The 12917-nt window shown below is 39.7% G+C and overlaps 1 protein-coding gene across 9 annotated transcripts in view; it reads left to right on the top strand.

The window, feature by feature from the left end:
- kaznb (kazrin, periplakin interacting protein b) overlaps nucleotides 1–12917 on the top strand; it is a 114104-nt gene that overhangs the window by 95659 nt on the left and 5528 nt on the right. For all 9 annotated transcript variants that reach the window (XM_042405736.1, XM_042405739.1, XM_042405738.1 and 6 more), the window contains 2 exons: nucleotides 10587–10778; nucleotides 12727–12863. In XM_042405736.1, coding sequence (XP_042261670.1) covers nucleotides 10587–10778; nucleotides 12727–12863 — 329 coding nt within the window. The remainder of the gene's footprint in view (nucleotides 1–10586; nucleotides 10779–12726; nucleotides 12864–12917) is intronic.

Raw genomic sequence — 12917 nt, 5'->3', positions numbered from 1 at the left:
GTGTTTTGCGTGACAGTGACTGCTGTGGCTGATCTACTCTGCACCCTGAGGTCACCACTCAAAATTGCAGAAGATAATGAGTTTGACCGATTGCGCTGCAAGAGACAGATGGTACCATCACTCTCAGCGTCACACTCAGTTTTGTTGTAAAGGCCTAGTCTTTCACCAAGACCACTAGAGACAACATATGGCACATCTCCATATAGAGCATCGAGTTATTTTCCTTTGTTTTGTTTTGTTTTTTAAGCATCATTTCTTTTCAGTCTCTGCATGAGCTAATCAGAGACCATTATTACTCTCATCATTTCCATAAGTGTCTCCACACTGAATAGTAATGAGCACAGAACAGGTTTTATTGCCATATTTTACAACTCCGTACTAAGACTTTTAAAGTTTCATACACAAGCTTCAGTAACAGCTCCAGCTGCAGAGCAGGCACCTTATGCAGCTTGTGGGATTGTTGTTCGTTGCCCCGGGACATGAGGGAGGTCGTATATCAAATCATCTAGATTTCCAGTTCTCCACAGACCAGATCCTGCTGTTTCTGACAGATGTTTAGTCTCCACTACAGACTCAAAGCAGAGACAATAGGCCCTCAAGCATTTTGTTCCTCAGTGGCTAATACAAGTTGGTCAACATCATGGGCCCCACCCCTGTGCTGATTGCTCTGGTCACGCAGTTCTACCATATGTAGAAACAGTATGTAGACAGACTTTGAGACACGTTTCTGCTAAATTCAAGAAGCCTCCGGACTGTGAAAGTGTTTGAAGTCTCTCTGGTTGACTTTTGAGTCATTTATTCACACTTTCCATGAGCTGGCAACTCTGCTGTGTCTCAAATTCATACTACATATTAATATATGTATAATAATAAAGCAGGTTCTGAGTATGTAGTATGTTCATACTGAAAAAGTGACAAAATAAAGTAAACTCAAATTAATACAATGTATGACCTATGGAATTGGGATGCAGCTTTTGTTTAAGGGAATAACACACAATGCATAACATTTACGTAATGCATGACATTGACGCAAGTATACGGTTAAACACACATGTCACTAACCAGCTTTATGTATGTGTACTTTTTTGTCTTATGACACTCCAGGTCAATTTACCTGTCATGATGAGTAATGTGACAATAGTCGTATAATGTCTTCTGTGTCTCTGGAGGGAGTCTGAGAAAATAACCCTGCTGATGAAGGGTTATTAGTACGCCTGAGGTACAAACTGGGAGCATAGAGTTTAAAAGATGTTATGTTATTGGTTGCATTATGGAAGATGTAGAATCCAGTATTTTTGGAGCTTGACTCAAACGAGGGACTAAAAATCAGGATATCTCAGCATCTTTGGCTATTTTGACCATTAAAAAAAAAAAATCTGACTGTTGTGAGTCTCCCAACTTTACAGAAATGCAATATTAAATTTACTGTCCCAAGAAATATGTGACAAAATAATGCGATTTCACTAAATGCCTAATACATAAATTCCTCATACAGTGTTTGGAGCCATCCCACCCTCCTGCACTTGACATAGCTGACATCAATTGAAGTCTGTCTCCGCTTTGTAAATAGCATCCATGTAAATATCCAAGTCGTCACTACGACTGGGAAACTCTTTTGTGAAACTTCTAAGACTCGCCGCTTACAAATATGGAGACCTCACATCAGCCAAGGTCTGTAGATCAAAGTAATTACACCGTAATTTAATAGCTAAAGTGTTATATTATCAATGCACAGTATTATTTTTATCCTCACAAGACAAACTGTGCAATCATACAACTGTCTTGATTAATCTGATGATATGATCGATCTCTCCAATCTCTGATACGATGACATCAGCCTTTAGCACGTTGATTGACTGCTCAGACGTCTCACCTATGAGAACAGGAGGAAATGAGAGGGTGGAGTTTGAGAGGGACAACCGTTATCATGACTGACTAAATTGAAAACTGAGACATCCGGTGATCATAAATACAATACGTCAATACGTCACCTCATTGTCGCGTGTTTGCCGACATGAATCAAAGAACTCCTCTCCAGAGCCGCCATGTCAGCCAGGTTAATCACTGGCTGATTCACTTCATGTAAACGAAGAGGATGATACCAGTGTCAAGTGACAGTGAGGGTGTGTTTCTTACAAAATGACTTGACAGTGGTATTAGAAATCTAAATACCCTTGTCCAAGTTCTCAGTGCTCTTCCAGTGGCACATCCTTGGCAGCGTGCCTAATCTGCACATAATAAACGTGTAAATCAATTACAGCTATCTGCACTTGGCATCCTTGCACTGACCCCAGTTGTAATGTAAACCCACAGGCAATTAATTAATGTAAGCTGTTCACAAATGATACCGTATACTCGCACAGATATACTGTCGACAGGTCACACACACACACAAATATGCACACACATCAGTAAAGATGTACATACATGCAACAATATGGGGGATTTCATGTTTGCTTGATTTATTCTGATCTTCTTCAGAGACAATATTAGCATGTTATTTGTTTTCAAGTATAGTATGTGAAGTATTTTATATATATAAATATATATATATATATATATATATATATATATATATATATATATATATATATATATATATATATATATATATTACATTTTTATAGATGTACTGAACCAGATTGTGATGTTTCCTTCTGCAGACCATGATGAATTACCATTAAGTGTTGAGTACTCTGGTCAGGTGGGTTTGAGAGCCAGAAACATGCATTATTTATGCCCATATGTATTATAGAGAGGCAGCGTAATACGCTGAGTGGGAAATGGACCTGACCCTTACATGCAGGGCCTTTTCAGAATGCAGGAAGTACAGCGTTTGGTGCGGCAAGGCATCGGGAATAAGGTGTTAGCTCCGGGTTCTTTCTGATATCCTGGTGTATGAGACGGAGGCTCGTCACTGCTTTTATCATTATTTGTTGCTTAAGCGTGTCAAATCCGACTCTATACAGCCCACACTGGTCTATGCAACCTCTGTTGCATCACTGTACAAGTTCTTCATGTGACTATAGGACGAATTAACAATTAAGATGCTAAATATAGTCCTGTCGATTTTAAAAAGGCTCCTAATTGCTGCAGCCTACCTCTGCCACCCACCCACCCACCCGACCTCCAAGTAAATTGAGACTCAGCAGGGAGCCGCTGACAGAGAGAATGTGTTTATTTGTGAAGCCGCTCTGTCTCTGTCTTCTTTTCTCTCTCTTTCCCTCCTTTCTGTCTTTCTGTCAGGTTTGGGCTTTGTGTTGATTTGATGCTAGTCTTTCATGAATCCTTAAAACAGTATTTGGACTGTCCTCTCCGTCTCAAGTTGTAAACAGAGAGCCTTAGAGATCACAGAATATTTCATCTAGGGCCAACTCCGAACAGACATTTTTCCAGTATGAGGTTTTGTGAGAAGACTTGAAGACAGGAGTTGAACAAGAGAGGATTCTATGTTTGTTCTGTTCGTTAGCTGCCTGATCTTGTAAAAAAAAAAAAAAAAAAAAAAAAAATGGATGAGGAATGAGTCATAAGGAGGTACCTCGAAAAAGACAGGCTGTGGCGAATAGTGTTCTCCATACAACATTAAACATATTGTCTCCTGCACAGCGTAAATCTCTTGAGACAGGCAGTATGTCATATGAGGAAGCACTCTAAAGCAACAGAGATTATTAATATGATGAGGCTTATCGTACACTCGTCAACACATAACTTGGATGGGTTATTTCAGTCCACACAGGCTGTTTTTCCTGCCTGTCAAGGCTACTGTGTTACCTGGATGATGGGTTTAATCAAGAGCTGGAGCAGACTGCTGTCTTCTCCCAGGGCAATCTCATCTGATCTTTATACTGTAATTAGTGGAGGCCAGAGCTCAGCAGACATATGCTCCTTTCATAATACAGTGCAGAAATAGCCAGCTGTGAGAACATACACACACACACACACACACAAGCTCACACAAACACAGATCAAGTAATCCAGCAGCAACAGAGGAAGACATTTCACTACATGGACTAATATAATGATGAGTATGTCCTCATAACAGCTTAGATAATATTATATACAGTATATGATGCCAAAGCTACTTGGCATTTTATAGCCGCTTTGCCTTCTGGCGTTCATTTTCTAAACTGCACTGTGACTTAAGAGTGAAATTAATTGACTTTTCATGTCTGCATTATCCACTCCGTTTCATGAATGCTTGATGGATTCTAACATGTTTAACCTTATCCTTGATTAGTTTTATGCTGTAATAGACATTTAACTAATCAGGGAATAGTGTGATAGTCTTGCAGACAAAACATTGCAGAGCAATTGTATGTCATATGTAATGTAGATTAACCATGCAGGTAGAAGAATTGCATTTTCTTCATCTATGGATCTACTGTTGTCTACAGTTATTCAGATACTTTAGATTTAATTGACAATAAGTGGAGTAAATTTGTGTAGCTTATAAATAATTAAGGGGCTTTCTCGCTGTCATTGGTATTTTAAAAAAAATGTTTATGTCCAGCTATCATCTTTATTTCTGGTTTCACTGTGCAGGGCTCACATCAATGTAATGTCCCAGTGTTTTTGATTGAAATACTCTGGTTATTACTTCTCGTGTTTGCAAGAATTTCAGAGACAACCATGTTCTAGAGAGAATAAGTCACTGAGGATGTGATTTATTGTGTCACGGAGCTCATTTAATCCAGCGGTCATCAAATCAGCTCATAGTTGTTACAGAGACGTGGTGCCAGCTCTCTCCCCCTCAGGGACACTGACAGTTTGAGTCAACACAATCACCTGCAATGCAGGTACACACTTATGTAATGTTTCCTGTTTCAAAGGAAGCCTCTGAGCAGAGTGCTGTCCTGGGAAAAGAGTTTTTGATGTTTTTATTGGTTCACTCTAGGTAAAGTTTATCAAGAAGAGAAGCTTATGAAAGAATAGCTTATGAAGAAGCTTTGATGCAGCCTTTTAAAGACTTTTCAGGTTGTTTGAAACAGCTCTGCTCATACTGTATCAGCGAGTTACAGAAAAGCGTTTGTTGTTTTGCTGGATTTTTTTTAGCCTCCTCTGCATCGCCAGTGTACATTTGTCATATTGCTTATAATTTTCTTTAAAGGAAACTTTGATATAGGTGCCCTTGTGTTTACTGATTACATTTTTTTGCTGCATAGTAATTTTTATGAGAAATGCGGCATTAAATGATGTTGCTTTGATCCTTTGGTCCTGCTGTAATAGCTGTACCCCTCCCCCACTCCCCCGCAATGCTATAGTAGAAAATATCTCAGCACTTTCTGTAGAAAGTCATTACAGTTTTCATCCTTTGGCTCCTATTCCCCTGAACACCCCCCTCCCTCTCGCTCTCTCGCTCTCTCACACACACACACACACACACACACACAACCACCATCCACCTTATAGATAGCGTATTATAACTGTGCACCAACACGACAGGAGCCAACGGGGGAAAAGAAAAATGTGAAAATTCTACAGGAGCAACCAAAACTCCTTCGGGCTTTGTTTCCACATTATTGTGAAAACTGACAACGAAAGACTAATCCCAGTGATTATAATTGCATTCAATTCTAATGCTCCAGAATAAAATCTCTCTGTGTTTTGCTGTTTGTGTACTGCCCAGTACATGTAATAAGGTTTAATGAAAGCTTGTGGAGATCACACAGGATAAAACATGGCGAGGCTTTGAACATGTATTCTTCTATGAGTCTCAGAAGATTGAAGCAGTTATCACCGTTGCAGCTTGAGCAGCGACTTGCTAACACGTTTGTTCCATAGAAGCCAAAGCCATTAAACCAGACTGAGGAGACAGACTGATCTGATCTGCCTTTCACACAGCTGCTGAGGCCCTGCAGTGTGTGTAAGTGGGAATGTTATGCTGTGTAGTCGTTTACAAGGTTGATACCGCTGCAAAATAAAATCAGACCTTTTAGGAAATACCAACATAAGGAAAGCACCTGTGGTTTGTTGTCTTCCTATTCTTGTTTTTATGAATGTTCATCAGATATTTCAAGGTAAACGAAACAGGTGAAGATAAATCTATTGAAAGCAGGTCATACATTTTTAAGCCCTTGAGTCCTCTAGTGTCAAGGGTCTTCTGTTAAAAATCTAGCTTTAATATTTATAACATCGCTGTAATCTACATAGTAAAGATGTAAAATTGTGTGTGACCTTGTTATGCAACTTAGTCTTACTGTACCTGAGAGATTAGGGGAGAAGGGAAAGCACCATCATCGCCTCTGGCTTTGTCGTAGACAGAAATAGCAGAGCGGAACCACTGTTCTAACTAAAATTACACAGATTTGACTTGTCAGGGAGACTGAGGTGGAGAAGTGACAGCCATGCACATCAAAACTCCTCAGGGCAGAGCAGTTGGCTGATGTCAGCGCAGAGATGTTTGACACCCTCCTCTGTGGTCCTATTATTTTTATGATTTTGCTTTCATGGTCCATGAAACCTAAAACATGTTTTATCACACGGCTTTAGTGAATTATATAGCCATGAAGATAGTTTTATTTGTCCAAGCTTCTATGATTATTTGTCTCCATAAACTTTCTGATGCTTGTGGTTCTCACAGTATTGAATAATTGAATAATAATCTTTCTAGAAACAGTATCCCGGTTATTCTGGATAACCCACAGACCTCACTGTCAAAAGTTTACATTCAAATTACTTTCTATTAATCCAGAAGAAAAAGAAGTCTTTTCATAGTGAGGCCTGTGGATTATCTAGAGTAACAAAGTCATTGTTCCTTGAAAGACATGTTGTTGTAATATTTTTAATGTCATTTTTGGAAGAATTGGATATCTCAGCATTGGGCAGATAAAAAGACTGACTTACTGGATGTAACAAGAAGTAAGTGAAAACAATCTTTAAATTAGATTTCTTTGACAGAATTGGTATGGAAAGAAAAAAAACATTTCCAGTACTCTAAATTGCTACATCAGATTGCTAGAATCTAAATTGCTGGTTCAGATCTGGCAAACCTGCTTTAATGATGGGAGCCAATCAAGACCGAGTCCACTCTTTGATGCACTGAGAATAGTTGGTCTGAAACTGCTTTTAAAATACAATAGGGGCTTTGCAATAAACCTCTCCAAACTCTAAATTCAATGCGGCTCACATTAAACATCTTTGATCATTCATGTATATAAATGGGGTCTCTTTAATCCTGCATCACATTCACAGAAGACTAATTCAAGTCTTTGACCACAATCCACAAATTTCAAGCCCTCTCTTCACCTTTGCAATCAGAAAAAAACGTGCCTCCGCTTTTTCTCAAACCTAATCATGAGCCACTATGCTTGCTCTCTCCTCAGCTGTGTGTGTGTGTGTGTGTGCGTGTGTGTGTGCGCGTGTGCGTGTGTCAGTTGGCTTGTGACAGCTCTGCTATGCGAAGGAAAGGGACGGGGAGTGATGGCCTGGTCCTGGCTGGCTTTGATGGACACTCTAATGGGAGGCTTGGATGAGAAGTTAATTGAATGGGCCACTGCTTAGTAGGAAGAAGAGTGGGCTTCTCTTTTTCTGTCAGAGGACTCTAATAGCTTGGCCAGGCTCACCACACAACCACTCAAGGGTCAGACGTTAGAGGGCCCACATGATAACAGTATATACAGACTGCTGTGTTTATGTGACTCTTGCCATTTTAAATTGCTTTTCGGATTGCATGAAACAGTATATGTGGAGGTAAATTATCTATAGGTAGATGGCTCGCCAGTGCCCTTGATGCACATGTCGGTGTGCGATGAAGAAGCTTTGTTGACTGTGTCCCTTCATACATTTATCAGTATATTTCCAGGGAAGATTAGAAGCTCCTGGGGAGTTTTGTTTGCCTTGATTTCACCCTCAATTTGAGACAGAAAATTTGAAAGAGGAAAAAGTGTGTGTGTTTGTGTGTGTGTGTGTGTGTGTGTGTGTGGATATGTGTTTATTATCAGGCTCACACAAAACATAACATATGTGTAATGTGAGGTAACTCTAAGCTGCTTAAATATTCAGAGATGCTGAGTACAAAAAGCAAGATTCAGATTGCCTAATTTGAGAACTGATATGAGACAAAGCTAAACACAACTGCTGCTGTGCGTGCTAAGTTGACAGCTAACAACAAGAGCAGACCAACCTTCACATCACAGCAAGTGCAGATGATAATTTATTCAGCCTGTTTGGAGATAAAGATTAAGCTGAGCACAACACAGCACCTCAAAAATGCACACTTCTGTCCAGCGGCATGAAAAGCAGCAGCTGGGCTCCCCGCGACAAATATAGGAGAGAGCCTGTAGGTAAACAGATGAATAAGCGGATTTAGGCTGCAAGAAGGCCGTGAAAGATTGCTCTCTCAGGGAAACAAACTCTTTTTGTCACATGCAGCACAGAGCTGCCCGGTGTTTCCATAGTACTGAGTCGACAGAGACTGATGGACTGTCCCTTTCTCTCTTATCGGAGCTGCTGCAGCCCCACGACGTCTGGCTGCAGGCCTGCAGAGACCTTCTCCCTTTTTTTCTTCAAGTCACACACACGCACACACAAACACACACATACATACTTCCTTGCATGCACATTTGCACTTGAATTTTACTTAGTTTCACAGGAAGTCTTATAGGCATCTACATAGAATTAAGGCCACACGCTACTTTTTTACTTCTATTTTTTAGCCACTCTAGCAGCGTGGCTCCAGGGGTGGCAATGTCTGTCGGTCACTCAGTCCACCACTTTGGTCCAGACTGAAATATCTTAACAACTAGCGGATGTATTTCCATGAAATTTTGTACAGACATACATGATCCACAGAGGATGAGTCCTAAACACTTTGATGATCCTGTAATTTTTCATGTAGCCCCATCATCAGGCCAAAATCGATGTGCCCAACACCTGCAAAATCAACGACATTCCCATCAGCCTCAGCTGTACTTTGTGTTAGTATACTTTACATGTTAGCAAATGTTCATGTGTGACTTTAAAAAAAGACTGCTGACACTTCTGACAGTTACTACTTTTACTTCACCATGACAGTTAAAGTAAAAGAAAAAACCTTAAACTTTTACCTAACAGTTTGGTTTACAATGCGAATTTAAACCCTTACAGTGCTGCTAGTGTGACTGTAGACTTGTTACTTTTTTAATATCGCACACACACAGATGCACTCTCACACATTTATCTTCATTTTTATTATCCCAATTGGTTTGCAGTATGGGCACAAAATGTAACTTAAACAACTAAAACATACACAATTTTACAAGTAGAAGTCACCAAGTTTAGGGATGCAACTTGTTTGGTGATTACTTTCATCAATGATTTATCTGTCAATCATTTTTTCGGTTAACTTATTAATTGGTTTGTCAATTAAGTGCCAGAATGCAGTGGAAAATACCCATCACAAGCTCCTAGACCCCAAGTTGTCATCTCTAAATTGCTCGTTTTGTCTGAAAACAATTCAAACCCCAAAGATAAATTGCATTTATAGTCATGAACAGCAGCAAATCCACACATTTAAGAAGTTAATAAATGCCTTAAATGATAATTTACCAAAATAGTTGTCAACTACTTTTCCTCTGATCTACTGCTTTATTTTTAATCAGCTTATTATTTCAGCTTTATCCAAGTTGCTTCTTCTTTTGCTGTCATCTTGTATGTTATTGAGGTATCATTAACGTTTTTGCTGTTAAATTACAAATTTATCATCAGGGGTTGCAGATTTTACAGTGCAGTTGAATGTTTTGGTCGGTTGTCATTTGTCTTTGTTCTTATACGAAAAGCGTGCATTGTTCTGTAACAGACCGTCTACCCTTTTGTGTGTGATATAAATCACTATGACCAATTGTTCCTCTTTCGTTTGTACGGATTTCCGTAACTGGACTAAAATTCAGTTATTTGCCGTGTGATGAAAGAACTCATCTTTTTCATCTTTTCTGTCTTCTTGCTCTACAAACGTGACTACCAGCTCCCATTAGTTCAGTCTTCAGTTCACTGTGTCCTCTGCTCAGCTTCCTGCTCCTGTTTGCTTGCCTGTTTTCCCCGAGGGGTTTGGGAGGGCGTTTCACAGCAGATGAGCGGATGGAAAACACAGCACTCGGGAGCACGACTCAAGCGTGTGTTGCTGATATTTTATAAAGTCTTATCAGTCTGCTGTCTCTCATTTAACTGCTACCCTCGCCGGCTTCAGTCCCGAGTCTGTCACTCATCATTTATCTGAATTTCTAAAACACCTGTGGCCTCAGCTGAGGGGGAGCTGTGAGTCTTGATGTATCGATTTGAGCCTATATTTTATCACGTGCCTCATAATCACACACCCCCTCTCTAATTCCAGCTGCTTGATACTACTTCCTCAGTATCCTGCTGCTTGTACATTTGCTCTTTTAACCTCCTTCCATTTTTTCTTGTATCTTTTTTGCTTTACTTTTGACCATTTCCCTCCCTTTCCATTTTTCTTATATCCTACTCTTCCTCACTTTCCCTCTTGCTTCTTATTCTCTACTTATCTACTTGTCTTCTGATTCTCCCTCAGTCCCCCCCACCCACCACTCTTCCCTTCCTCATCTCTCTTCTGCATTCTCTAGATTCCCAAACCCTGTGTTTTTCTCCCCCAGTGTTGTTGCGTGAGGAGGTGGCCCAGCTTCAAGAGGAGGTCCACCTGCTGAGGCAAATGAAGGACATGTTAAGTAAGGACCTAGAGGAGACCCAGGGAGGCTGCACAGCCAACCTACTCTCCGCCACCGAGCTCCGTGTGCAGCTGGGTGACAAGGAGCAGGAGCTGGACCGTGCCAAGGAGGCCTTACAAGGTCAGGAGCCAATGTAACCGTCTTGACAACTCACCTAATCCACCAGAGTCCCTTCTCTCCAACAGCTAGTTAGCAAACAGCTGCAGGAACTTTTAGTTGGAAGTTGATGGAAGCTATATATCAAACATAAAAAATATAACAAGACATCTTCCAGTAACCCATATACAAAACCAAAAGAACAACATCAGATATTATCATTATCATTCAATAAACTGTCAAATATCATATGTTTATAAATTTCTAATAAATTTTGCGCTGAATATTAGGAGAAAGAAAAAAAGCTACAAGTCCAAAATGTATTCCTATAAAAGGCTTTTTTCCTAATCTGCAATGTTTTCTCCAGGTAACTTGCTAACTTGAATGTTTTGTATGTGAATCATCAATTTGTGCATCATCCATGCTTAAAAATACATTTCTGGTTTTATCTTACTAAACAAAGTATTGTTTTATATACTGGTTCTCAGTATAGAAACAAAATAAAGCTCATTATCTTTTACATTACAGTGGCACATTGAACAAATCTGCTTTTCTTCTTGCAGACTGACATAACGTCCAGAGTAGTAAGATAATGAAAATGAAATGAAAAATGAAATACAACATAATTCTCTGTACTGTACTCATATTTTATCATCTTTAAAGTATGTAGTTTTGGTTTAGTCCATATGTCCACATGATGACAGCCCACTGGTCTTTACTCTGAGCAAACAAAAAGAAAAGTTCAGCCAATAAACAGATGTTACTGTGGAAAAATGTCTTCAAAATCTGTTTTAGGGTTCATCTCTTATCATCAGATATAATCCCAGTTTCATATTGTATGTGCCAAATGTATGAAATATGTGCACACAAATGACACCAATTCACAAATTCTTGAGAGAAACATGTAACTGTTATGATTAGATCTTATTTTTGGGAGGGTCTGCACACCAAACAGATACATTATAAGCGTACATGTTTCGACATGCAGCCAAGTCGACTCCAGGTTCACCTCACTTTAATTAAGATCCATCAATCATGACAAAGAGGCTTTACTTTAAAATATAAATGTGGTATTGATGTAGACTGGAATGCAGTGCTGATTATGTAGCATGAGATTGCTTTCATTTCTTGTATGAAAACAAATCCAACTATTATGCAGTTCAACAGTTTCAGGAAAGAAGCAAAAATATGTCACTCCTGCATCAAGGATGATTGCTTGCCATGAAAATAGAAGGGAAACCAATTGTGGATTTAGCTGAATTGAGCACTACTGCTTTGCATTGCTCTCTACTCTGCCCGAAGAATCACAGGTGGTGAGCTGCATGCTCGTACACTGTGTTGTGTAACTGCTGCAAAACAGGTTTGAATGTCAAGTGTGAAATATGAAGAAGCTGAACGTTGACGGGAGGAATGCTCCCTGAGTGACACATGTGTTCAGTTATGAAAAGTACTGGTTTCTGTCCTGCCCCTCTGTTGAGCACAGACTCTCAGGAGAGCATCATTATTGTGTTTGTATGCAAAGAGCTCCACCACTTGCATCATCGCTGTTGAGTTGCTTTGATAAGAGAATTTTTAAAGAAATCTGACCCGGTCGGTCTTCTCAGGGATGAGCCAACAAGGTCTCCACATGCCAGCTGAAACAGTTTCATGTATGAATGTATAAGTGCCACTGTGCCACTTATCTTTTGAGGTGGTTACATCATTTTCTCTGGGCAATTTCTCTCTGAAAAAAAAAAGAAAAGAAAAAAAACACCAGTTTCGCCCCCCCCCACCCATTAACAGAAGACACAGTGTCACCTAGTGGCTCCCTGCTGCAGTTGCAAAGCTTTGTCTCTGACTTAAAGGAAACCAAATCTCTGATGTATTGAAAGTATTTGTTAGGTTTGACAGTAAAATTGGCTTTTAAATTACTCATTGATATACACATGTACATGCTGCTAGGTGTGTGAATGTGTTTGTCTGTGTGTTGCAGCTATGAAAGCTGACCGTAAGCGTCTAAAAGCGGAAAAGGGAGACTTGGTGAGTCAGATGCAGCAGCTGTACACAACACTGGAGAGCAGAGAAGACCAGCTGCGAGAATTCATTCGCAATTACGACCAGCACCGAAAGGTAACACTTTTATTGCAGACATAAATATATATATATATATATATATACAAGAAA

Source organism: Thunnus maccoyii, chromosome 3 (assembly GCF_910596095.1).
Source record: "Thunnus maccoyii chromosome 3, fThuMac1.1, whole genome shotgun sequence".
In the NCBI taxonomy this organism is placed as follows: domain Eukaryota; kingdom Metazoa; phylum Chordata; class Actinopteri; order Scombriformes; family Scombridae; genus Thunnus; species Thunnus maccoyii.
This window is presented reverse-complemented; position numbering and strand designations above follow the sequence as displayed.